This window comes from Pyrus communis, chromosome 17, assembly GCF_041283825.1.
Source record: "Pyrus communis isolate YQ-2024b chromosome 17, ASM4128382v1, whole genome shotgun sequence".
Lineage (NCBI taxonomy): Eukaryota > Viridiplantae > Streptophyta > Magnoliopsida > Rosales > Rosaceae > Pyrus > Pyrus communis.
In genome coordinates, this window is record NC_142581.1 from 1,221,398 (window position 1) to 1,246,461 (window position 25,064).

The window sequence follows — 25,064 nt, forward strand, 5'->3', positions numbered from 1 at the left end:
TGGGGTGGATCATGAGTTTACTTGGTGTGCAAGCAAACTTCACATTGACTCGACTTGATCACTTGGGCAAGTCAACAATTTTATTTTTATGAAACACATCAATTTTTTGAGATATTTTTTAGAGCGGCCTGATACAGTAAATGTTATAATACAAGTATTGGGTATGACTTATTAATACGTTCCATAAAACCCTACTTGAATACATTCGATTTTTTTACCTTTACTGACAAAAACCTACGCTCAAAAACTATTTATTTTGAGCATGAGTTTTCTGGTCCAAGTTTATCTTGTTTTTACCATGAATAATTTTCCTTGGTTAACATTAGTTGTAGTTTTGCCAATATTACTGGGTTCCTTAGTTTTCTTTCTCCCTCATAGAGGGAATAAGATAATTGGATGGTATACTGTAGGTATATGCATAATAGAACTCCTTCTAACAATCTATGCATTCAGTTAGGAAAAAAAAAAAAATTCTTACAATTTGAATTATAACACTTTATATATTGGGCTGTGTTTTTTAGCATATTGAAAAATTTCTCCAGTTTCTTTTGAGAATTCTTCTTTCGTTTTTATGTGTTGGAGATGTAGACCTTAGGTTGTGAGATGACATATATAGATTAAACGAAATCGTCTAATTTAAGATCGTTGCAACTGGACATGATACTATTCCCGGTTGAAATGTAATAAAATGCTGTCACGGAAGTTTCAATAAATTTGGTGTTATGGAACTTCGTGTGCATGGATCACTAAACCTTGATAACAAAGTTGATGGAAATTACATGCAAATAAGTTTTCAATTAGAGATAGAATCTCCGGTTGCATGATAGAATCTCCCGTGTCATGGACTTTCGTGAACATCCACCACCGGGCCTAATGAGAAACATTTATAATATATATTTTTTGAATTTAAATTTTTATTAAATAACTAAAAAACTAAAATAAAATGTAGACATAATATATGGTTTGAGTCCTACAGCCACTGTCCAATGGGCTTCTTACAATAACAGGCTGGGCCATTATATATTTTGGGCTTCAAATGCAAAAGCCCTAATCACTGTCCCAAACCTCATCCAAGTCTTTTCTTGTTCTTGTGCTTTTATTGCCATTTCCTTTCTTCTCTTCCCTCCTCACTTGATAATCCTCTTCGTCGCTGCTGTTGTAATTGATTCTCCCTGTCGATGCTCCAGAGTCGCTGGCAGCGTTTAATTCCCATATTTCGTTTTCAGAATCACCGGAGATATGCTTGGACTTGACATCCTCCTCAACCGGCTTTCTTCTTGTGCTAACATCAGCATTTCTTTTGAAATACTCACTGTTGCCCCTGCCAATCCTCCTATCATGTTTCCCCCTTGCAACTCTTGATGCCTCAAACTTGCCACGAGCTTTGTTGGAATAACCAGTGTTGCTTTCGGAATCATTTACCCACTCCTTGCCTCCCTTTGTGTATGTTAAGTCCTCTTCTTCATCACTGCTACTTCGGAAATCATAGTTCGCAGCTCTTGATGCTGTTGAGTAGTGCTCTTCCTCAGAATTGAATTTCCACATTGCAGTATCAAGATCGCTCAGCACATTTTCTGATTCAGTGCCATCGTCCACCATAATCTTTCTATTATTAGCCCTTCTATTGTTAGCTTCAGAATTTCTATAAAAGTGTTCATCATTCTTCGCCCTGCCAATCTTATCCTGCCTCCCCCTGTCTCTTGGAGATATCTTGAACTTCTCAGGCGTTCCATCAGAATCATCAGCATCACTGTCGAGAACACTAGAGCCCACAACATTATTAGAACGCCATTCCTCATCGTCGTCTTCATAATCACCATTAGGCCTCTGCTTGCCATGTGTTTGCCTCCAATCCCTTACCCTTGGGATCTCATCATCAGAATCATCATTTTCAGGTTCTTCAGATCTTCTAAATCTCCCACCATACTCTTCTCTGTTCCAATACCTCATTCTGGTGAACTCCTCTTTCTCAGCTGCTTCCTCCGCAGCCCACTCTCGTTCCGCTGCATCCTCAATTTCAGCTATGAATTTGTCCAACTCCTCCTCCTCTTCCTCATCAGGAGGCTCTGGATGTTTAAATTTATTATCAGGCTCTGCTACAGACGGTTTGTCCCCATGGAAGATATAAGGACTTCCGTCCTTCTGATCAATTGCATTAAAGAATGAGGAAGCTACTCTCTGGATGCTTGCAATGGCAACTGGATCCTCAGGATTAATACCACTTCGGCGGAGCTGCTGTTCTATCTTCTTTATGTTTAGCTTCTGAGATTCGAGGGCTTGTTCAAATCTTGCCTTGAATAATGCCTGCACGTAAAGATGCAGAAGTTAACACTCCATTGCAAATGTTCTCGATTAATGCAAAGCCAATACAATCGAATATTAGAATGGGACACCCTTATGTTTACTCACCTTCCTTTTTGTAAGGGTATTGAAAGGTATTAAATTTTTGGGCTGCCGGTAATTTCTTCCACGAAACATGATGATTGTTTTAGTATTGTGTACGTTTACCACTATACCACCACTCAGTCTTGCAATCATAGAGGCCATTTCCTTGATCTTTTCTTTGGGGAAGTTATCACAACAAACTTGTACAGTCTCGTGAAACTTCCAGTGTAGATGCATATTCTGGACAACTCCTCCGAAGACCCCACGAACACCAACAGGAACATAATTTTTATTTTTGAAGCCAATCTTCTTCAATGCCTGAAGCTGCTCGAGGGTTACTAGCTCAGGATCATGACGGGGTGTGGGCAGATCTGGAAGCTCGTACTTTTTCAGCTTTTGTAGCAGTAATGCTACTTTCCTCTTGGCCTGAATAAGTCATATAGTCCAAACGGTTATCTGATGAATTCAATATGTCAAAAAGAAGACATTGTAGGCCAGGAATACAGGAGGGAAAACTTCAAAACTACTTAAAAGAAACAAAATTGTGGAAGTAATCCTAAAGTTTTCAAAATAGTTATCGGCTATTAAAGGTTGAAGTATTTGGCAAAACGTCATTGTTTTCATTTAACTTACGAAGAGCTTCTTTTATATCTATGGAAAAAAAAGAAACCACCCGAGAACTAGTCAGTCACATGCCTACTTGCATTTTTCTGTTAGTAATGCTTTAGTTTAGACCAATTGGTGTGACTATGCAAAGCCGCACAGATAAAATTTGGAAACCAGGTATCATTAAGAAGCTAGTAGCTGCAAAGCAGAAGTTGAAACATACTCTTTTGAGGTTGTAAATGAGCCTCTCATTTTCGGTCATCAGCTTCTTTTGAAGCTTTTTCGCTCTGCGAACCTCTCTTAGAGTCTTACCAGACTCCTTTTGCATCCGCTTAGCGACTTTGCTCCTCATGCTACTACTCCCTCTAGATGTCGACATTGACCTAGACCACCCATCGAAGGGATTGGCTGGTCTCGATGAAGAAGAGAAACAATCGTCACTCGGTTTACTTGGCTGAACTACATTGCTTGATAAAACCTTCGCCGAGACATCTCTTAACAAGGCATTTCTGCAACAAATTCAAAAGATAAACCAAACTAAACTCACTTATTCGGATCGAATGCTGAGAATTCTCGGAGAAATAAACCATCTCTATGAATGATTGATGGTAAGCACTAAAACAAAGCATTCAAATTTTCGATATTATAACAAATACGATATCGCCCAACTAAAAAAGACTTGTTCTTTCCACATGAAAATCACATTGAGTAAATGGGTCAAACCAGATAAATGATACGGAGGTAGAAATTCTGTTTGGTTGCTGAGAAAATGTCACTAATGAAAAGGCAAAAAGCAAATATTGGCAGCATAGACGTTGACTAGACTGCGCGCAACTATTCATTCACTTTCTCAGCAACCAAACAGAGGGTAATTAGGACAGAAAGAGTACTTGGAGGGATTGAATTGGAGGAGAGAAGAGGCGGACTTGAAGCTGTGGCTGTTGAGCTTCCTCGCAGCGAACATTGATGGCTGGCTTCAATCGAACGGCGACGGGCCTCAATCGCGAATCGAGTGCTTTGCTCTGTTCATTCCCTTCTTCCCTCTCCACTTCAATGGCACTGAGATTTTTCAGGGTTTTAGGTTTTGGGTTTGGTTTTGGCATTTGGGCCTGTTTGACTAAGGGAAGTAGTCAAATGAGGATCGTAGAGTATTTTAAAAGAATTTAGAATCATAGTGTAGTCAATTAAAATTTTAAATGATTTTAAAATAATTCATTCAAATATATGGTAGTCGATTAAAGGATTTTAAAGAACTTTAAAATCCTGGTATAGTCAACTAGAATTTTTATAGAGTCCATACAGATTTTGAAGAATTTCTTTCAGTAAAAGATTTTGTAGGATTTGAGAATGGATTATAAACATAACAAAATCCTACATCCACCCCTAAAATTTCTTTTCAACCCCCTTGCTCTTTCTCTTTCTTCATTATGCAACTTGATCTTTCTTTCTCACTCTTCATTTTCTTCCAAACATAGAAACTACCAACTTGATTTCCCTTCACGTTCATCCGTCACCATCCCAGTTGCAAATTTGAATTTTTTGAAAATTTTATTTCCTTTATTTTGGACTGTGTAAAAGTAATTTATTGTAATGCTTTGATGGGAATTGTTAATGGCTATTAGCAATTCTTGTAATGATTATGCGTTCTACCTGAAAGTGCTGATTTTTTACCATATTAATTGAACTCTTGAAAATTACTACTAAGAATCTTATTGCCAATTCAAATTTTTTGTTCTTTTTTGTGTAATCATGTTAGCGCAAGGGTGCTAGCATCTTCCAAAGCCTATTTATATTGGTGGCTGTACTTAACTGAACAACACATTATGAACTAATCAATTGTTGAGGAAAAAGGGTTAATTTTGGTTAGTTAAAATTATTTTTCTTAAAGAAATCACAATTGAAATGAGAAAGGAAAAGAAAAGACATGTTTGATTGGTTTATATTTCCGTATCAATATTAATATGTTTATTGTTGTGAACTTTCCTAGTTTAAGTGTAATTGTGTAAATGCTAGATTAGATTTAATTCTAGTTATTCTTTCCTATATGAACTTGTATTAACATATATCCTAAACACAATTGTCAGATAATATAGGCTACAACATTTATGTCTTTTTCATTTTGTGCACTGAGAAAAGAATTTATGTTGTAGGAGTCAAAAAAGAAATCCTACGAAATCCATGAAAAAAATCTTTACAAATTCATTGAAATCCATAATAATCTGTTAAAATCCATATAAAATTGTAGAATCTATTAAAATCTTTTGAAATCTGTCACTTAAAAAAGTCCATTAAAATTTTCTGAAATCCAAATCGACTACACCTCTAAATTAGGTCTCTATGCCGGGCTTATTTTCTGTAAATAAGAAATAATATTGATTTTTAATTGGAGGTGTAATTTGTGATTAAACTAACTTCACCACGTGTTTTAACATTTTTCATGGCAACAATTGATAATTTTAGCTTTTTGGGGCGTTATCACCTTGGTGTCTCGGTCATCATTCTCGCAATTTAAAATTTGGCATCCGATTCCTTGTTCTTTTATCGACTTGGGCCGATATTAAGTATAGTATCTAATTAATAAAACATTTTTACGAAGAGAAATAAAAAAAGCAACGGGTACATGACCATTTAAACCGGTGTTACGGTCTAATGATATTTCTCTTCATTTGTAAATGAAAGATCTTAAGTTTCAACTTTTGCCAAAAACGAATTTGAACCACATTATTGCTAGCTCCTTGTAAGGGTAAACTCGTCCCTTTTCCTCTTAGTATATTAGTACAATCTTCACTTTGTTGACACATGTAATTCGTTTAAATCTCAAAGATAACAATTGCTGATATAAATAAATAAATAATAAAACAAACCATTGATTATACAGCAAGCATTTGTCAAGAAGCAATAAATTCCAAATTACACAACGCAACAACAAATGTAGAATGGCACATAACTGCTATTGCCAACAATGTATGAGCATCCCACGAGATGCTTTGATCTGCCATACACTGGTTGCAAAAACAGTCTCACTTGTTCACAAGCACACAATGCCAATACTAAAAATACAACGATCACCCGAACTTGGCACATAGGAGAAGCCAAGGCCAAGGGCGGAACATAAAATCATCCTTGCTAATTTTTGGTTGAACATTCTGAGTTCTGAATACTAATCTAAGTAGTCGACAGCTGAGTGATAGGAATCTATATCTCCGTGGCTACATGCCTACGCACTTCATATGCTCGGAGAAGTTGCAAAGGGCAAGGGGAAACTCCATGCGTATCTTAAAGCGCTGAAGTTGCCTCGTTGCCCTTGAAGAGCATGCAGAAAAAGAGGCCATTCGAATGGATTCTACGATTGCACAATGTCATTCCCGGAAGCTTTTTCATCGTCAGTTAAACCTGTCTAGCCAATTAAGTAGACTGTCTTGGGAAGAAAACGGCAAATCCTGCATCATGAAAGTGAATTTTAGTACAATATTTCCTGAAAAATCTAACAAAGCAGAAGAAGGGGTAAGCAGGAAGCTTACAGGTAGCTGGAAATCTGGAGGAGAATCAAGTCCAATATTCTCAAGGTCACGAAGTCCACACGACGTGCTGCTGTTTCCATTCACCTCGTATGTATTGTTATTGAAGTCAGTGTTAGATATGATATTCGGTGCTGAAGCAAAGATCTCCTTGCATAACAAGGTTTCATCCAAGCTATGCAAATCGTCAGCCTGAGATTCGCCTGCCAGCCAGGTAGGCTCCCCAATATTGTCTTCAAACCGAGTATTAGGTTGAGGGACATGATATGCTTCCTGGGCAAGCTCCGGTTCCTATTCCACAAAATATAGCTCAGTAAGAATCCAACACACTATAGGATTTTCGGAATCAAAGAAAAAATTCTAGAGTTTCGTCCATGGGATACTGAGTATGTATGTCAAGTTCCGAAGACAGAACAATTTCAAAATTCCATTTTCTCTTTTCTATTTACAGCAGTGTAGCTTTTTAACTAATGAGGTATACAAATCACAGACCGCCTACCTTGACAGATGAGCGGAGCATAGCTTCATCAGGAACATCCTCAAACCAAACAGATTTCCCTGGTCTGGGTGGAATTGGAGGATTGGATACGGGGGTCCTGGGGCTAGTTCGAAGTGCATTGACATCAGAATCTTCAGCGACCCCATTGTTGTCGTTCCTTTCTGACTGCTTATGCTGCTGGTAGAATATCTTTGACACCACATAGTCGCCTTCTCTCTCATCCTCTTCAGCTCCCAGGTGATACTGATGCATCACCCAGTTAACCTTTTCTGGCTTGGTACCTTTCTTCGAACTTTTGTAAAGGACCATGATCTTCTTCCAGCCCTTAACTCCATTTTCTAATATAGCCTTGGTCTTACCCGTTTTGTGCCAGCGGACATCCTCTGAAGCCACGCTACGCTGACTATCAACCTTGCGGCGCTTCCTCTGACCAGTAGCATATGCATTCATTGTTTTATGGAAGAAGTGGATGCTGCTTCCATCTTTCGTTGCACCTGAAACAAAACAAAGTACAATGACCTAACCACAATTCAATAATCCTAAACCTACAGATCGAGATTTGAAAGTAATGAGAGGAAGCACATTGTACAGACACGAGAACAAAGAGAGCAGCTAAGCTAATCTCATTAAGTTGCGTCCTTCGACACCAAAAAAAGGGGAAAAAAGTTCCAAGTATAAGTTCAATTTGGTTCAGTCGATATCATTTACAAGCACGAGTAGATGATGCACGATGAACACATGGAATCAGAAATATGAAGTATGGGAACTACTTACCAGGAAGGTTTTTGGGATGATCATAGCAAATTCCATTATCCCCCTCAAGTGTAGGGATGAACTCATCGATAAGCAAGTGTGGCTGTGAGTTTCCGACACCACACTTAGCCGCTAAGTGTACTAAGAGTTCACCATCAGATGGATCAAACTTCACACCAACCGGTAAGCCAGGCCATTCCGATAAAACCTACACAAGTGGATTTGCAGAAGCACTTAAAAGAATAAAAAGCTTACATGTTTGCAGAAAGTTGAGTTTTTTTGTTTTGGAGAACATATAAATAATTACATAGGAACATAACTAAAAATCCAGCTTACATCGCTGTTATCTATAACAAAATGGCAATTCGGGCATTCACGATTTGCCCCGCACTCTTTGATTGGACAAGCGGTTGACCGAGCAGCATTCTTCACTTTGCTTGCAAGTCCTCTACTGTTGATCAGCCAAGCCCTACAAGAACATTACACTATAAGCCACAAAATTTTATCACAAAACCAATTTTTAGCTAGAACCCCTAAAGAAGCTGTGACCAACAGAGAAAACACCTGAAACCAAAGCTGTGACCACTCATGCAACGCAAAATTAAGCTAGAGGACGAGAGAAACAAATATGAGAGTTCATGGACGAAAACTAAACATGAGATAAAGTTGAAAGACCTTTGCTACCACGCACCCTTATTTCTCAATCGTAAAAGCTTTCATTCATCCATTCTACATTCCCCGTACAATCGAAAAGGCGAAAACAGACATGAGTTTCTCAGAAAAACCCCAAATTCACAAGAAAATTAACAAAGCCACTGAATCAATCAAACATCTGTACGTCATGTTTCATTCAACATTAAGGAAGTTTCCTTTTTTAACCAAACATTACTAAAATAGAAGCCCTGACAACGTCTGAACATTTATTCCAAATCAGGAAACTCCCATATAAATTAAAAATCTTTACACATCAAAGAGCTAGATTGAATCTTGCAGTTTAAAGGGCTTCCCACAAAATCCCCAAAAAAACAAAATTTAAATCCAAATCCAGCATCTCAACACTTACAAAGCAAACATTTCGAAACTGTCTGTTCATCCGAAAAAAAAAAAAAAAAAAAAACCCAGAAACCAAAACAAAACAAGAAAAATTTACATGGGTTGAAGAAGCTGGGAAAATTTTGTATCCAATCAAAACAAGCTTTCCAGAAATTCTTTTATTTGTTTATTAATTTATTTATGCATTTATATCATGTCCGGCCATATTTTCCACTGATGAGTGTGGGGGTTTCTCACCTTGCCATTTCTTCGAAGTAGGAGACCGCGTTCGACGAAGCGCGTCCCAACTTATATGGAGTTTTAGAGAGAGAAAGAGGAGAGAGAGAGAGAGCTCGACCCTTTCTCCACTGGACTAAGTTAAAGCAGAGGGGGAGAGTGTCTGTGTGAGCGGGAAAATCCAGCTTCGGACCAGACGAGCCTTTGCCTCCGGGCCTCAGGTTTGGACTCAGAATCTTTGGTCGTCGAGGACGCGGACCCGCCGCCAGGCTTTCACAGTGGGGCCCGGAGGTTGACGAAACCTGTGTCCGAGGCTGAGGTTCGGAGCGAACGAAGCTGTCCTGTCGAGCTTTTGTGGGGGCTCGAAAACCTAGTAAGTGCCATTATGGTAATTTACTGTCGGACTTGATGAGGTGGCTACCGTGCTCCCCAAGCTACATGTGGAAACGTTCTGTGGACTTTTGTGGCTTATCGATTTTACCCCTGCAATTCCCCGCAATTGCGGCCCTTCTGCCCGTGTGACGTGACTGATTGTCTTGGGCAGCAAGTACCAGCCAGTAGCCAGCTGGGGCAGCTTGTTAAATATTAATATGTTGAATTAAATATATTTTGGAGAAGAAACTGGCATCAAAATGTCGTTGTAGTATAGTGGTAAGTATTCCCGCCTGTCACGCGGGTGACCCGGGTTCGATCCCCGGCAACGGCGATTTTTTGTCCCTTTTTTCGTAGTTTTTGGTTTGTGAGTTCTGTTACTGGACTCTAGAAACCCAAAGATTTGGACCTCTTCCCAGTTACTTTTTTCTCATCGCGAAATACGATGTTCAAATTAAATTTCAGCGTACAGGAATGAAGATTCGAACTTAAGTAGAAGGCCGCGAGATTATGGCATATTCAGAAGAGATTTTATTGAATAGGAGCATAGGCTTTTGGATGAACCCTTATTTTTACAATGTCAGTACATCACAGCAACCCCAACTCCACTACTCTAAAAAATTCCTTTCGATTTGATCTCAATCAGACCAAACTAAACCTAAACACCATCTGAATTTCGACAGTAACATCAGACCGTAGGCCGCTAAATGAAAATTATCGTTGTTTTCCTAAGATTACAGCTTTCAGTATCAATAACACTGTCTAAAGCAGGAGAAAAAACCTCTAGTTTTATCTTCCATGTCCGTGTTGGTTTTAGTGGTTTCACCGGAGTTGTGTGTAGCCATCAATGAACTAGTACCGGGTGACTCTGGTGGGAGTACAGCATTCTCAGATTTGAATATCCGTTGGGGGATAGCGGGTGCTGGTGCCGAAATAGTAGAGAGGTAATGCAGCAGCATCTGTATAATTTGGGTGAAGTCGGGCCGGTCATTGGGATCCTCTTTCCAACATGAAGTGACGATCAGAGCCAAATCCTCAGGTAGGCTTTCGGCACTGGGCCTAACATTCTGAAACAATTCGTATAACCTCAGATTGCAATGCCAAACAAGCACCAAGCTATGAGTAACAGAATAAGACTATTTCGGTATTTTCTTACCTTAAAAGCGGCTGCATACGCTGCTTGTAAATTTGACATGCCTTCGAAAGGCAGCTTGTTATGGATGAGTTCCCACAACACAATTGCAAAGCTGTAAGCGTCCACCTTATGATTGTAATGCTTCTTCTCTCCATGTCGTAATGTAACTGTGCTGTAAAGCTGCCACCAAATACAAACGTGGATAATTAGTTTGCTGATATAAAACACTCTCACAAGCCATACGAGAAACATAATTTCAACTTTTAAATGATCAAGTTAAGCACCGTACCTCAGGAGCCATCCACCGGTATGTCCCAGTTTCAGCCGTCATCATCTCTGTCAACGACTCTTCCCTTGCTAAGCCAAAATCCGCAAGTTTGACGGTTTTATGGTCGGCGGTCAAGATCAAATTCTCTGGGAAAAGGACAGGACAACAGTGTGAGATTGTGGAACAATCCCTGTTTTCGGAAATAAACTTTGCCCTAACAATAGTTACATCCCTAAGCAGAAGAAATGAGAGTTAAGTGAAATAAAGCAATTCGTTTTTGTGATCCTGAAGTTAATTCTGCTATAAAAGTACGGAAGTCTTCAATCACGTTGAATGCCAAATTATCAGCTACCTATGCTAATAACAATTCTTCGGATTTCCACATTCAAGGCATGCTCACAGATATACTTCACTAATTCTTCTCAAAGGTCAAGCTTTTATGTTAAACAATCAATTAAACCACATACCAGGTTTCAGGTCCCGGTGAATGATTCCATGGGAGTGTAAGCACTCCATAGCACGAGCAATATCAAGCGCAAACCCAACCGCCACACATGTGTCCAAGCACCTTGGCCGCATATTGAACAAGTATTTGCGCAAAGTCCCGCCTAGAAGAAGCTCGGTCACTATGACCATTACAGGTTCTTTGCAGGCACCAATGAACTGGTAATACACAGGTAACAAAATACCCATCAGATATTGCAAGTACGCCGAGTATTAATCACAACTACTTAACGAAAATTAAACAAACAACCTTCACTAAGTTCTTGTGCTGCACTTTCGACATCATTGCCACTTCCCTCGCAAACCGACCTTCTCTCTTGGCAATCTCCTCTGGGGTTTCTCCTCTAGGAACAATTTTTACAGCAACATTTTGATTCTTATATCTAGAACAAACAAAACACAACACCAAACAGATTAAGAACACAAAACACAACAGAACATCATCGTTGTAAGTCGACACGAAAAACACATATTCGGCATCATAAACACCACAATTGCACAACACCAGACCTGGGATTGATCAGAAAACTGAAGAGTTTCGATCTTTGATTAGTTCTGCTAAAACCCAATTCAACTTTGCATTTATATTTAACAAGATCTAAGACAAAATTATAAATTGCTAAACCTGAGAGACCAGAAATTCAGAATCTAAGACAAAACAAACAGAGAGGTTGTACTGAGGTTTGACTTACTTTCCCTCGTACACTTTGGCATGTGCGCCTTCCCCAATCCTCGGACCAACAAAAAGTTGCTTTGGATCGATCAGCCACTTGCCATCCAAATCGAAATTCCCAACTGAATAAACCCCATTTCCAGATCCCATAGTTTTCTCTCTCTAAAATTCTAAAACAAAAACAACATACACGGACTGATTAACCAAAACAAGGGGCACCCTTTATTTGTAGGACTACATTTGAAGTAAAGATAGAAGCTTTGGTCAGGATAAAAATGGAATAAAGGTAATAGTAATAAAGGAAGGAGATTTTGTATGATTGAAGAGGGAGAGAGATGAAGACTTTCTATTATAAAAGCACATGCTTGGTACCGTAGGTTTCAGAAAACAGACCCATCCCCAGAATCACGGTTGAGGATCCTATAAATCTAGGGTGTGCCTTTTGTTTGGGGGGCAAAGAATAAAAACCCAGAGGCTTTTTTTTTTGTGGGGGGGGGGGGGAGAGAGAGGGAGGGAGAGAGAGCAAAGCAGATAAAGTTGAGGGAGGCAGAGGAGGATGAAACTGAGAGGACTTAGGTGGGGAGATTTGGGAGTTTGGTGGAGGCGTCGGTGGCGGCGGTGGTGGTGGGTGGGAAGTGAGTGCAGTTGCGATTAATTTATTAGGTCTTCTCCGCGTGTGGAATTTTTTGTCTTCTGGATCCAGAGATAAACTTGAGTCTCTGTCAGTGTCAGGGAATAGCGTGCTCCCCTTGTTTTAATGTTTTTCTTCCTTTCCCCTTAATTTTTAATTAAAACATAAAATAAAATAATTACTAAATAAATAGTATATATATCCACATATAATCCAGCAATCTTTTAATTAATACAATTAAATTATTGAGCCTGGAACATTTAAACGCATAAACACATTATTTTAATCAAAGGGTAATTTTAGGGAGATTAAATTTGAAAACTAAATTATGTGTCATCAATAACAATTAGTACGTTATCAACGTTTAAGTAATAAATCAATCATCAACTTTCATATTATTTAATTTTCAACATTTAGTTTACAAATTCATTCTTTATATTATTACCCTTTAATCAAATTACCGACATGCGTGCAATAGAATGTATTTTGAACCAAGATGGAAAATACGCGACTATATTCATATCATCGATTCTAAGATTGATAAAAAGATGTTTCGAGATCTGTACAAATACATAAATGCACTGCTCTAAGTAAATTAGTTAAATACAGTTTTGAACAAAAATACATATTACAATCAAGTGAAAGATATGTGACTTATTTATTTAATTGGCTCTATGCAATAAACTCTGTTTATGGAAGTTTATCTTACATACTTTGTCTATGTAAGTTTATCTTGTGTACTTTGCATTTGTAAGTTTATCTTATGATAACAGAAGAGGAAGAGGGTGTCAAATAGGCGACAGCCGACACTTTATTTTCATGTTGAATCTCTATGATAATGAATTTTAAAAAGCTACTAGAAAACTTGACTCAAAATCGAGCGCAATGACGTTTTAAAATTCATTCAACCGATTTCATTAATTTAATGGAGACAAGACTTTATTGTTGTTTTGTTTGTGTATGTTTAGAAAATGCTTACGAAGATAAAAAAAGGTAAAATGGACGGTCAGAAGAATACAATACAACTGTAAAATGGGAGCTTCTGGAATGTACCGTTTTGGTATCCACTACCCAAAAACCCATCACAAAAATTGAATTATCAACGTCTTATTAGAAAGTAATAAAGTACATTAATTTGGCTTTCAGGTTGGAGGCAAATAAGCCAAATCTAATTCACCCATCACAAATATGACATAAAGAAAATGAGGACTTGTGAATTATATTTCAGGTTGGAGGCAAATGGATTGAAGTGTCAAAGATTAAGGTAAATAAATTAAATTATTATGACATGCTTATTGTGTCTTTTAGTTCAAATCCGCTGCTGTTTATTGTAAATACATCGTTGTGCATATTAAATACAAAAAGACATGCTAAACTTCGAAATATCAAGCAAGTATTCTGCTATCCAAAACCAAATATTATATCAACAAAACAAAAGAAGGTATTTCAATTCCTTTGGCAATCCGGCAACCTAACAACAAAAAAAATCAACGAGTAAATTATATAAACACGAACTAAATTATCATTACGAAGATGTGGGTTGTTGAAGAGTTGGATCATCACTTTCCTTAACAATATCAAACAACATATTTTGGTCGTCCAGTTGATCTCCTATGATTGAAACCAAGCTCTCTGTGTAAGCTCGCAACGATCCGCAAACTCGGAATTTCTGGGAGATCTTCTGAGTGTTTGGGTTGTATGAGATCACTTGTTCTTCGTCATATTCGAAAAGAAACTCTCCATTGTGCCAAAATCCCAACAGCTTCAGTGACCTTTCAATGCCTTCAATTTGCCCTATCGTAACTAGTTTGGTCCAAGATTCATCGTCACCGTAGTCGTGCATGATCCATACTTCACAAGTCTTGTCAGGGATATAAGACTTCGGAAGAACAACCACGGAAAGAGAATCAGTGTACAACGCATTAATATTGACATCCATGTCACCGTCGGAGGAAAACTCCGGTAACTTCGGAAGCGAAATCCGTCGGAACACTTCATCAGCCATGTCAAAATAACGAATCATATAACGAATAACATTGTTGGCCAACCAATGAGCGGTATCACTGACCAACCAGTGAGAATTCCCGTTGACATAGGTGCCACTGTCACTCGTCAAAAGGTAAGGCCAATAGCTAATTTTAAAATACGGAGAAGGCCAATGGGTAACTTCAGCATACGGAAAAGTACGATCTAATTCGCTCCATGAATTAGAACGCAAGCTATATACAACCTCCTTACAATCGAATTCGATGCCCTTTGTATCTGTGCAACTGAGAATTAAAACCAACTTGTAATCATTGGTTTTACGATCAAATCCAAATCCATATAGTTTGACGCTTTGACGTTCGCTGTGAGGATGTGCGATGCTCAAGTCTGGAACAAACTTGAATTCTCTGAGTGAAACATTTGCCAGTGCAATAAGATCCAGTTCGAATTCGACATTAAGCCTTATGAAGCAGTAGATTCCATTGCAAGGGCCCAGAATTTCAGAAAAGACCGAGGGTAAGTTTAGCCGATGCCGAGAAAGAAGCGATATTTCGTCCAAACAAAGCAAGGAGACATGACCATAACGTATACCTTTCTGAAGGAGAAAATGCTGATTCACGTTTTTGGAATGGTGGAGGTGTTGGATGGTGAAACTCGGGTCTTTGATGAGATCATACCAGGATCTGCATACGCATTCGAACCGCTTCAGAGATTTCACAGGCAGCCTGAAAAGAATGTTTGCCAACACGCCGGAGGGAATGCATTTGTATTTCGCGGTCTTCATTCGGCAGACCGAGCAGCAAATTTAGGAGGAGCAGGAGGAGGGAGGGTATCCTAGTCCTAGTTGCAGTGTAGAAAAAGAATATCGGCAACTTATGTGTTTCATTGATAAAATGTGAATAAATACAACTATTCTACAATAAGGAATCCTATAATCTAGAGATATAATAGAATCACATATCTATACAGTATCAATTACATGAAAGACATCCTATCTAATACGCACTTTCTTGTAAACATGTGAGTGTCAATGAATATGATTTACTGATATCTTGGAAACCAATTAACTTGGCCAACGAGTTAATTGGAGTTGAGGAAGTTATGGAATCTTGTTTTAATTAAGATTTGAAGTCCTTGTTCTATGCAACTAATTAAGATTTGGAGTCCCATTATTACTGGAACACTTCTGCTTGTTGGAAGTAGAAGACTCTTAGAAACTCTAGCAACCATGGCTTCTTCTTCCTCCTCTTGGGCATATAAGTTTATTTCTTTTCATGTCAATGTAGTTTAGTGTATTTGTGATTGTCTTCTTGTTCTTTTGATTTCAGAGTATGTCTTACATTTCAAACACTTTTTGTTAAATTGGAGAGCGAATATACTTATCCAAACGCTCTTAAACTAAAATATTATTGCTCATGAAAATTTTGGTGCAAATACTAAACATCTTTTGAGGATCGAGAATGATAAAGAAAACAACGGAAAAGAAAACGGATTGGGCTAAAAACTAACGGAAAAGAAAATGTTGATTTCATGAACAACGTTGTGTTTGAATTGACAGAAGAGAAGGCCGAAGCGGTTGCGTAACGTCACACAACTAACGGAAAAGAAAACGGACTAGTCTACAAACTTCGGTCATCCTGTTGGTCCTCCACGCGTATGACTGAAAACAGGCTCTCTCAACTGTGTAAATAGAGGCTTTAAATTGCATAAACCGTCCACCAACACGATGGTTCAAAATCTTCAGAGAGAGGTAATATCACTACAACAACTGCGCATAACGTGGTAAATACATTGTATATCCTACAAATCATCGATGGATACAGCGGGAAAACAATTTCAGTAGCAATCCACAAAATTAACCGCATGAAAACATATATGAGTTCGTTTGAGATGCATATGAAACCAATACAAAATTTATGACCGAAAGAAAAACAAGTAGAACTGTATTTCTTTTGGTACAAAAATAGAAATATACTGATGAGCAGTACTTAGAAACTAAAGCGGATGAAAGAATTGTCAATTCTAACGTAAAGGCAACCGGTGTACAACTTCATCTTTGACCGAAAAAAGTGAGTAATGAAGATGATGAACTTGTCACAAACACCAGTGGCTTCCCTCTCAGCGGCGCTTATACAAACAAGGTTTCAGCTCAGGCCATTCAATATCCTTTTTCTTTGAATCTTGCTCCTCCTAGAGAATAGCAGATGTAGAGATTGTTAATAACAGTGGAACCTTACGAGATCCAGAAACATGTAACTGATGCGTAAATCATAGGACTGAGTTTATTCCACCAACGTCTAACCTTTTTCTTGAAGTAAAACAATATAAACATCTTGTTTGAGAAATCCTGCAAGCAATGCACGTACAATACAATTAGCACAAAAAAAATTATCTTGAGCCGTCTGAGGAAATGAGAGGAACATATAGATACCTTCGACACAGAGGTAAATCCTAGATCACATACGGCTTTTGTAAATGTCTTTGGATCGGCTCCTCCAGTAGTTGAGTCAAATCTGCTCTTCACTTCTGCTATCAAAAGCCAACCACTATGAAAAAACCAACCCGTCAGTTGGATAAGAACTCAGTAGGATAAGTGAATCAAAAGTACAAAAGATTATGGCACACAGACCGTGGCTTAAGTATTCTGTGTGCTTCATTCAGGTAATTTGGGAAATTTGTCCCCATCAACGAAAGGCAGAAGACAGCAACATCTACAGATGTAGAGCCGAGGGGTGTCTGCAAACATGTGGAAGGAATGAATTCTTAATAGAATACGCAAGAAAAAACAGGAGATAAATTTTTAACAGCACATACATGACAGTAACAATTTTGCTTAAATATTAACATACGCAGCTTGGTTGCTTCAAGTATATAAATACTATCCTCTGCAAATTAGCAAGGAGCCAAAAAAAAATTCTATAAATCTATGCATAAGTATAAGAAATTTTATGATTCAACCTAAAACCCAAATGAAAGCACATACATTTGCCATATCACAGGATATTACTCAAGGATCGTTGGATATGAGATCAAAGGAGAAGACTTTATTCTTCATACTTTGCTACTCATAAAGAGCAATTCTTTGCGTCTTTCGTTCTTCCACGAAACAACCTGCCCTCCATATAGAAGCACCTGAAGCAATTTGCATCATATCAAACAGTTGATGACCACAATTCGTACATTAGTTTACCCATTATCACATGAATCATGGATCAACGATCGAGTTGTCAACTTCTTTTGGGTTCGAGCGATATGAATCTAAACAATCTATTAATCTAACTACTCTATCCAACTTGGCTACGCCAAGGTCTAGGATCAAGTTGTTAACTTTAGGCCATCATATCAATATTAGCAAAAAAGAGAGAACATGATTGATTGAAATTTGAATTTTGAAACCAACCTCTGCTGAAGAACCAGTTGGCTCGGTGAGTATGATTCGGGGAAATCCATCACCCTTATTCACTATATTCAACGGCATCGTTTTGAGCCTGCACCACCCTCTTGTTTCTGTTCACAATTGGCTTCACTCCAGCTCCAATCTGCATTGCATTCAACCCCACACACATACATAACCCAAAAACATAAAGTTACATTCTTTTTTGACAAAGCGATATTCTAAACTATTTTAATCTCTAGAGACCGAACTAGCATGCAACATGGCATGCTGACGCAACCAACTTGCCTAACCAACGTCTCTCGGAAAAGATTACATCTTTGACAATATAAAACAACATCAGAAAAATGAAATCTTTCAAAGAAAAAAATGATGAACCAGAGCGAAGAAGCAAAATTTGTGAAAAGACACAAGATGGTTAAGCGTACGTTGGTTTGATAATGAAATGTTATCGGTTTCGACTACGAGCACGAAGCAGAAGAACTGAGACATTCCAACTCTCTCTGGGTTTGTGAAAAATCTATGTTGCAAACTTGCAATGCAGTGTTTTATATCTGTGAGAGAGAGAGAGAGAGAGAGAGAGAGAAGGATATCCAAGGAAAACCATTTGTCATCGGATGCTCCGCTTCTTCCTTCTGTCCCTTTCAGTTATTTAGCTGCACTCGTGTGTTTTGCACCTCAGCTTATCCACGTAGACCTTCGTTGCCCTATAACTATAGGTGCATTGTGAAACAATGTAAAGATCGAATGTCAAAAAGACACGATTCAAATAAGCTAATTAACGAATTGATTTTAGGGTGTATAAATTATTCGAACTTGATTGTGACCGTTTACAAATGTTCTTCATCAATTTTATTTTATTTTATTTTATTTTTTATTTTTTTGAGATGAATGTTCTTCATCAATTAAAAGAAGTTAGATTTTAGAAAAACAGGTATTCATCTGCATAGATTCTCAAATGAAATTTTTTAATTATAATTGTCTCTAATATTGGCATTTTTTTTATTTTTATCATTGAGATTGGAAATTGATAGAAGTGATTATTGAGTTTATCCAGTGTAAAATCATTTTGGTTTATCCGTGAAAAATCTATCAGCATCGACATATATTAAATCGTCAGGTGAGCGATCACGTGACCACTTTTTTAAGGTTATTTTTGTCAAACAACCTCTTTTAGCTAAAATAGTCCATGAGATTGACATAATTTATTACTTTGGGTAAAGTACAAAAAACTACCTCAACTATTGGGGTCATGACAGTTTCATACCTCATCTTTTAAAATTGACAATGTCATACTGCATTTTACAAATTTGTGACAATGTCATACCTTCTTTAATTTTTCTGTTAAGTGCTGACGTGGCAAGAGACGGGGACCACTTTCTATTAAAAAATTAATAAAATATTATTAAAAACTAAAAAAAATATTTCATATTTTTTAAATATTAAAATAATAAATAAAAGTAAAATTAAAAAAAAAACAAAAAAAAAAAAGCTTTGTCGTCCCTTCCCTCCCCCTCTCTCCCTTCCCCATCTTCATCTTCTTCTGCTTAATCTTTAATACAAAAAAAAAAAAAAAAAAGAAAATTGAAAACCCAACCCACCTGCCCCCCCCCCCCCCCAGGTGAAGGAGGAAGAACCGAATAAGAGGAAGAAGAGGAGGAGGAAAAAAGAAAAAGATTTTGAAAAACCCAACCCCACCCATCCCCCCCCAGCTGAAGGAGGAAGAACCGAAGAAGAAGAAGAAGGAGGAGGAAGATGAGGAGGAGGAAAAAAAAAATGGAAACTGCAACCCAGACAAAAAAAAAAAACAAAAAAACAAAAAAAAACCAGAAGAAGGAAGAAGAAGGAGGAGGAGGAAGGAGGGAGAAGGAGAAGAAGAAGGAGGAGGAGAAGGAGGAGAAGAAGGGAGAAGGAGAACAAGAAGAAGAAGGAGGAAGAGGAAGAAGAAAACCCATCAACTCAACCCCTCATTCTTCTTCTTCTTCTTCGGTTCTTCCTCCTTCAGCTGGGGAGGGGTAGGGCAGGTGGGGTTGGGTTTTCAAATTTTGTTTTTTTTTTTTTTTTTTTTCCCTCCTCCTCTTCTTCCTCCTTCTTCTTCTTATTCGGTTCTTCCTCCTTCTCCTTGGGGGGGGGGGGTTGGGGTGGGGTTTTCAAAATTTTTTTTTTAAACTTTTATTTATTATTTTAATATTTAAAAAATATTAAATATTTTTTTTAGTTTATAATAATTTTTTAATAGAAAGTGGACCCCGTCTCTTGCCACGTCAGCGCTTAACAGAAAAATTGACGGAGGTATGACATTGTCAGAAATTCGTAAGATGCGGTATGACATTGTCAAATTTAAAAGATGAGGTATGAAAATGTCGTGACCCCAATAGTTGAGATAGTTTTTTGTACTTTACCTAAATCATTTTGGTTATTTTCATGAAAAATTTGTCAATTTCCTCGTTTAGCAACCACTTGACAGCCTTTTAAGGGTATTTTGTGAAACCAACCCCTCCACCTAATGAAGATATTGACATATTTTGTTAATAAAGCTTTTTAGTTTTGTTCCTTTCGTGAAAAAGCTATCAATATCCACGTTAAGTGGAGGATTTGTTTTGACAAAATTATCCTTAAAAAGGTAGTCACATGGTAGCTCACGTGAAGATTTAATGAGGATATCAATAGATTTTTCATGAATTGACAAAAATGATATACAATGGGCAAACTCAAGGACCAGGTCGATTTTCATTGTCAGAGATCAGAATGAATAGTTATACTAATCTCATAGACCATTTTGACTAAGAAGTCTTCTCATAAGATAATTTTTTTGGTTGACAATGGGGCATAAGCCTCAAGGAAAAAAAAAAAGATTACATAAGGATATCATAAGATCTTGATACCCTAGCTATTTGCAACTAGCAAACAACAAGAAGAGGAATTTGCTGAGAAAATACTGAACCAACAATAAAATTCTTTTTCATGATAAATATGTTTTGAATTTTACAAGACCAACTTGCTCAGAAAATACTGGACCAACAATAAAATTCTTTTTCTTGATAAATATGTTTTGAATTTTACAAGACCAATTTAATGCATAATAGCACGACAATTCAATACTAATTAAATTTTCTAAAGATATTTATTTAATTTTACATTTAAAATCATTTGCATTACAAAGTGCAGTATCCAATTCTATCGTAATCTTCTTCATTCCCACACATAGGCCGGTTTGGTTGACGCATGTTCGAGTGGGTAAAATGGAAAAGAAAAAGATAAAAGAAATAACGTGAGCTTTTGGCTAACCCTTAAATCTGAGAACGATTTATATTAACAAGTTTATCGTCTTGTAGCGTTTTAATGGTGTATGTATATTTGGAGTGAGAAGTCACGTGACCATGATTCTTTTGATTTTAAAAAAGAGAAAATTGTAGTCATGATTCTCAACTTTAATTGAATTTGAGTAATGATCATTTACCTAAAAATTCATGATCATTGGTCCCTTAACTCATCAAAATGTGCAACTATGGTCATTTTCGTCAACTTTGTTTAAACTTCCGTCAAAATGAGTCTCGTGCAACGTACTTTACGCTGGGTCAAAGGACAACTATGAGAAACCAAATGAGAAAATTGTAGTAATGATCTCTCAACTTTAACCCAATTGGAGTAATAGTCTCTCAACTTTAACCCAATTAAAGTAATGGTCTCCCAACTTTAACCCAATTGTGTCAATGATCCTTCCACTATGACTCATTTTGACGGAAGTTCTGATGAAGTTGACGAAAGGATTATAGCTGCACGTTTTGATGAGTTAAAGCCCAATGGTCATATATTTTTAGTTGAAGGACCAATACTCCAATTGGTTAAAGATGAGGGACCATTGCAATTATTTTTTTTCTCTAAAATTTAAGAATGATTACATATGACGAGTTTATCACCACGTGACGTTTTAAAATTGTATGTATAATTTGAAGCGAGATAGCCCGTGACGCTGATCCCTTCGATTTAATAGCTTTGTGAAACCTTTAGCATGGAATGGAAAATACCAACTAATGTTGGAGAGATTTGTTGGAACTAAACAAAATATAGAACAGGTAAAGGTAGTAGCCTAGTGAAGTGCATGCTACTGTTGTTTACTAGTTCTTGATAAGAAAAATGGGCGGTGGATAGAGAATGAAAGCATACGGACTATGATGAGCTTGACCTCTGGTTTGATTGATGCCTAAGAATTAACATCTCTTTTTCTATGAATTCTAGCACAAATAGCGTTGATATAAGTTACTGCAAAAAAGTATGAGCCTAAGATTTTGTACTGGAAAATACGAAAGATTCTTGAATAAAAGGAAAATAATGTATTTGTCATGGGTTGTGCCTTATTTTAGATCTGTCACTGACGGATTAGTCGTCATCATCACCAAACTTGTCACGCTCCGATCCCGACATACGTCCAAGATTGACACATGACGTCACTAAATACCTGTATATCCATCGTACCTTGCCTCCAGCTATGTATAAAGCACCACTCAAGTTCCAAGTGCGTAGTAATTTTCTTCCATTTCATGGTTGCATCTAACCTCTTCATTAGACTGCCTACCTACCCTAAATAGAGATCAAGCCATTCGTAGTTCATCATTCACTACCCATCTACATTTACCACAGTACGTTCAAGCAATAAGATATAACATTCCTCAATCAATCATTAGAACTTGACAAGTATGGAAGTGCTAGATTTAGGGCTACATAACAATTCAATATGACAATCAACATTTCCACTTCGTCCATCATATAAATCACTATGTTTTCAACATGAAGCCTTAATCCACAACATGTAACATATCCAAGAACCAACAAAGCACAATATTATTCTCAAGCCACTTTGAGCAACGAGACTAATCATAATAATACAATCATATCCCACATCACTCCACAATCACTCTAATTAATCAATCCTAAAAATCAAAGATGCATGATATCAACATTTACTATGTTATTCAATCAATAAGATCCCATATCAATTCACAAATTTTAATAAAGGAACCCTACATAATTCCTTACCTGGATTCCAAGTACTAACATGATAAGTCTAATTTATACACAATGTCTACTGTGAGCAATTCATATTCACTCGATTCTAGGGTCGGACTACCTTTATGGAAATGAGCAAGAGTTAGGATTCCGGACCACTCAAAAGAATCCAACCAAGATACCAAACGACCTCTTGTAATCTCTTCAAACCTGACATCTGTACAATCAGTGCCTACACCATGGGAATGGTGCATTGGCATCAAGAACTCGGATAGGCTGCAAAGTTCGTGTGAGTGACAATAATACAATATATGAGATAATAAATAAAAACAGACCATCGATCACGGTTTATAAACCTCAAATATAAAATCATATTTTTATGAAATCATAGTTAAGTTACTAAAAACTCCAAAAGAGTCACCCAGACATCCAACAGTTTTTCTAATTCAAACCAAAAGATTCTCAAAACCATCATTCATAAATACATTAAAAACTAGGGCTAGAGGGACGCCAGTTCAGCCGAAGCCTACATAAGTAACCAAACATGAAGTGGGCTCCCAAAGCGGATTAACTAAGCAGAGCCACGCATGAGAAAGTAACCAAGTAGGCAGTGACCCTCCAACGTGGATTAACCAAGCATAATCACTCCTACAGCTGTTAGGAAGTGATCACCCAATGTGGATTAACCAAGCATGATCACTTCTAAGCATACATGGCCATAAGGATCGCCTAATGCAGATTAACCAAGCGCAACCCATATATAGTATGGTCCCCTAATGCAGATTAACCAAGCAGGGTCAAGATAACCAAGTAGGTAGTGACCCCCCAACACGGATTAACCAAGCAGAGTCACACATACAGAATTGTTAGGCAGTGATCACCCAATGCGGATTAACCAAGCATGATCACCCCTAAGTATAAATGGCCATAAGGATCGCCTAATGAGGATTAGCCAAGTGCGATCCATAAATAGTATGGTCCCCCAACACGAATTAACCAAGCAGGACCATCCATGTACCACTGCTATATGTGTGCATACTCGATGTCACCTAACCCCATGACACTAGGGTAACGGTCCCCTACTAGCCCTCAGGTTTAACAAACTTTTCAATATGCAATTCAAATCACCTTTTCACTAATATTACCAATCCATGAATCAATTCACATTTAATAAAAATAGATCGATGGCCAAGTATAAAAGAATCACATTTTAACATAAAACACATTTATAAAACCAAGTCCTATCCACCAAGGATATTAATATAAAGAATTGGGTAATCACCATATCACATATATTAAAGTCACTCATCGAGATAAGCCCACCTATCCTCACTATGCTTCTATTAATGCTAATTTTAATTTTATAAACGATTCGAGACATGTTGACTAGAAGTCAATGCTTGATCAATGGTGGTACCCACAACCCTATGTAATTCGATCCAAAAGATCTACACATTGGATTTCATATCTGTAACTTCTAAAGAACCACATTATGTTTCTAAAACAACATAATAAAATTTCATTATGTTCCAATGGTCGGATCGTCGATTCAAATTTTGATCAAGTGATGAATCATAATGAAACTAAGTTCAAACAATCAAACCACTTCATATGGATATCAATTATGAATTCAGGGCATCTAATTGGACTTAGATAGACATCATCGGCCCATTGGCCACGTGTCACCGCAGGTGGCCGCCCCGACTCGCTGGAAAATTCAACTATTTCAAAAAATTACCAAATTTTACAGGCAAGTAAATATCAGTGAATGGAGAAAGTTTCATACCTGTGGCCAAGTCCAATTAACCGAAAAAGCTCCAATTTCCCTCAAACCCGCCGGAAAACCTAGAAATGGGTGTTCCTCTATTCATCGCCAAAACAAACTCCAACACCTCATCAAATGCTTGGAAATTGCTCCAGGGGTTGAGGGGAGTCTATTGCTGATGGTAATTGATGGTAATCATTGTCGGAATCACTGCAACATGAGAAAACTCGCGGGAAAACAATCGGCATTTTGTGGCTTTGACCTAGCAAAATGGAAAAGAAAAATGGAAATATAACACT

The 25,064-nt window shown here is 37.6% G+C and overlaps 5 protein-coding genes and 1 non-coding gene across 7 annotated transcripts; 1 reads left to right on the forward strand and 5 right to left on the reverse strand.

The window, feature by feature from the left end:
- Nucleotides 1-959: 959 nt before the first annotated feature.
- Nucleotides 960-4,091, reverse strand: LOC137708540 (CRM-domain containing factor CFM9, mitochondrial). The gene is made up of 4 exons (XM_068447641.2): nucleotides 3,882-4,091; nucleotides 3,215-3,500; nucleotides 2,410-2,811; nucleotides 960-2,304 (listed from the first exon to the last, which is right to left on the reverse strand). Exons 1-4 carry the CDS (start codon nucleotides 3,953-3,955, stop codon nucleotides 1,048-1,050), a joined length of 2,019 nt encoding a protein of 672 aa, XP_068303742.2. The 5' UTR covers nucleotides 3,956-4,091; the 3' UTR covers nucleotides 960-1,047.
- Nucleotides 4,092-5,825: 1,734 nt separating this feature from the next.
- On the reverse strand, nucleotides 5,826-9,081 carry LOC137709301 (SUPPRESSOR OF GAMMA RESPONSE 1-like). Of its 2 annotated transcripts, none has more exons than XM_068448387.2 (6): nucleotides 9,052-9,081; nucleotides 8,098-8,230; nucleotides 7,783-7,969; nucleotides 7,009-7,502; nucleotides 6,513-6,800; nucleotides 5,826-6,431 (listed from the first exon to the last, which is right to left on the reverse strand). In XM_068448387.2, the coding sequence occupies exons 1-6, from the start codon at nucleotides 9,057-9,059 to the stop codon at nucleotides 6,375-6,377; spliced, it is 1,167 nt and encodes a 388-aa protein (XP_068304488.2). In that variant the 5' UTR covers nucleotides 9,060-9,081; the 3' UTR covers nucleotides 5,826-6,374. The 2 variants fall into 2 exon arrangements, with proteins under 2 accessions (XP_068304488.2, XP_088545690.1); XM_088689564.1 differs by lacking the exon at nucleotides 9,052-9,081 and adding an exon at nucleotides 8,912-9,025.
- Nucleotides 9,082-9,664: 583 nt separating this feature from the next.
- On the forward strand, nucleotides 9,665-9,736 carry TRNAD-GUC (transfer RNA aspartic acid (anticodon GUC)). The gene has a single exon. It is a non-coding gene; the product is annotated as a tRNA-Asp (tRNA).
- A 174-nt stretch (nucleotides 9,737-9,910) lies between these two features.
- LOC137708203 (serine/threonine-protein kinase STY13) lies at nucleotides 9,911-12,741 on the reverse strand. The gene is made up of 6 exons (XM_068447224.2): nucleotides 12,002-12,741; nucleotides 11,560-11,692; nucleotides 11,273-11,468; nucleotides 10,827-10,951; nucleotides 10,559-10,717; nucleotides 9,911-10,469 (listed from the first exon to the last, which is right to left on the reverse strand). Exons 1-6 carry the CDS (start codon nucleotides 12,130-12,132, stop codon nucleotides 10,152-10,154), a joined length of 1,062 nt encoding a protein of 353 aa, XP_068303325.2. The 5' UTR covers nucleotides 12,133-12,741; the 3' UTR covers nucleotides 9,911-10,151.
- A 1,397-nt stretch (nucleotides 12,742-14,138) lies between these two features.
- On the reverse strand, nucleotides 14,139-15,383 carry LOC137709299 (F-box protein CPR1-like). Its single transcript, XM_068448386.2, has one exon. It carries the CDS (start codon nucleotides 15,381-15,383, stop codon nucleotides 14,139-14,141), a length of 1,245 nt encoding a protein of 414 aa, XP_068304487.2.
- A 1,030-nt stretch (nucleotides 15,384-16,413) lies between these two features.
- Nucleotides 16,414-18,152, reverse strand: LOC148689199 (ribosomal RNA-processing protein 8-like). The gene is made up of 6 exons (XM_088688758.1): nucleotides 18,000-18,152; nucleotides 17,583-17,731; nucleotides 17,229-17,335; nucleotides 17,031-17,145; nucleotides 16,902-16,946; nucleotides 16,414-16,789 (listed from the first exon to the last, which is right to left on the reverse strand). Exons 2-6 carry the CDS (start codon nucleotides 17,589-17,591, stop codon nucleotides 16,718-16,720), a joined length of 348 nt encoding a protein of 115 aa, XP_088544884.1. The 5' UTR covers nucleotides 17,592-17,731; nucleotides 18,000-18,152; the 3' UTR covers nucleotides 16,414-16,717.
- Between the last annotated feature and the right edge of the window lie 6,912 nt (nucleotides 18,153-25,064).

Bases quoted from the DNA above. Each gene is read 5' to 3' on its own strand.
- LOC137708540 (XM_068447641.2), bottom strand. From the start codon at position 3,955: ATGTTCGCTGCGAGGAAGCTCAACAGCCACAGCTTCAAGTCCGCCTCT. The intron at 2,812-3,214 runs GTATGTTTCAAC...TGACTTATTCAG, and splicing joins TCATTTACAACCTCAAAAGA to GCCAAGAGGAAAGTAGCATT. The intron at 2,305-2,409 runs GTGAGTAAACAT...CTTTACGTGCAG, and splicing joins ATACCCTTACAAAAAGGAAG to GCATTATTCAAGGCAAGATT.
- LOC137709301 (XM_068448387.2), bottom strand. The intron at 7,970-8,097 runs GTAAGCTGGATT...CCACTTGTGTAG, and splicing joins TTGTTATAGATAACAGCGAT to GTTTTATCGGAATGGCCTGG. The intron at 6,432-6,512 runs GTAAGCTTCCTG...TTCATGATGCAG, and splicing joins CTCCAGATTTCCAGCTACCT to GATTTGCCGTTTTCTTCCCA.
- LOC137708203 (XM_068447224.2), bottom strand. From the start codon at position 12,132: ATGGGATCTGGAAATGGGGTTTATTCAGTTGGGAATTTCGATTTGGAT. The intron at 10,952-11,272 runs GTATGTGGTTTA...TCCTTTTCCCAG, and splicing joins TCACCGGGACCTGAAACCTG to AGAATTTGATCTTGACCGCC. The intron at 10,470-10,558 runs GTAAGAAAATAC...GAATTGTTTCAG, and splicing joins CGTATGCAGCCGCTTTTAAG to AATGTTAGGCCCAGTGCCGA.
- LOC137709299 (XM_068448386.2), bottom strand. From the start codon at position 15,383: ATGAAGACCGCGAAATACAAATGCATTCCCTCCGGCGTGTTGGCAAAC.
- LOC148689199 (XM_088688758.1), bottom strand. The intron at 17,146-17,228 runs GTCTGTGTGCCA...GTTTTTTCATAG, and splicing joins CACAGAATACTTAAGCCACG to TGGTTGGCTTTTGATAGCAG. The intron at 16,947-17,030 runs GTATCTATATGT...CATTGCTTGCAG, and splicing joins GATTTACCTCTGTGTCGAAG to GATTTCTCAAACAAGATGTT.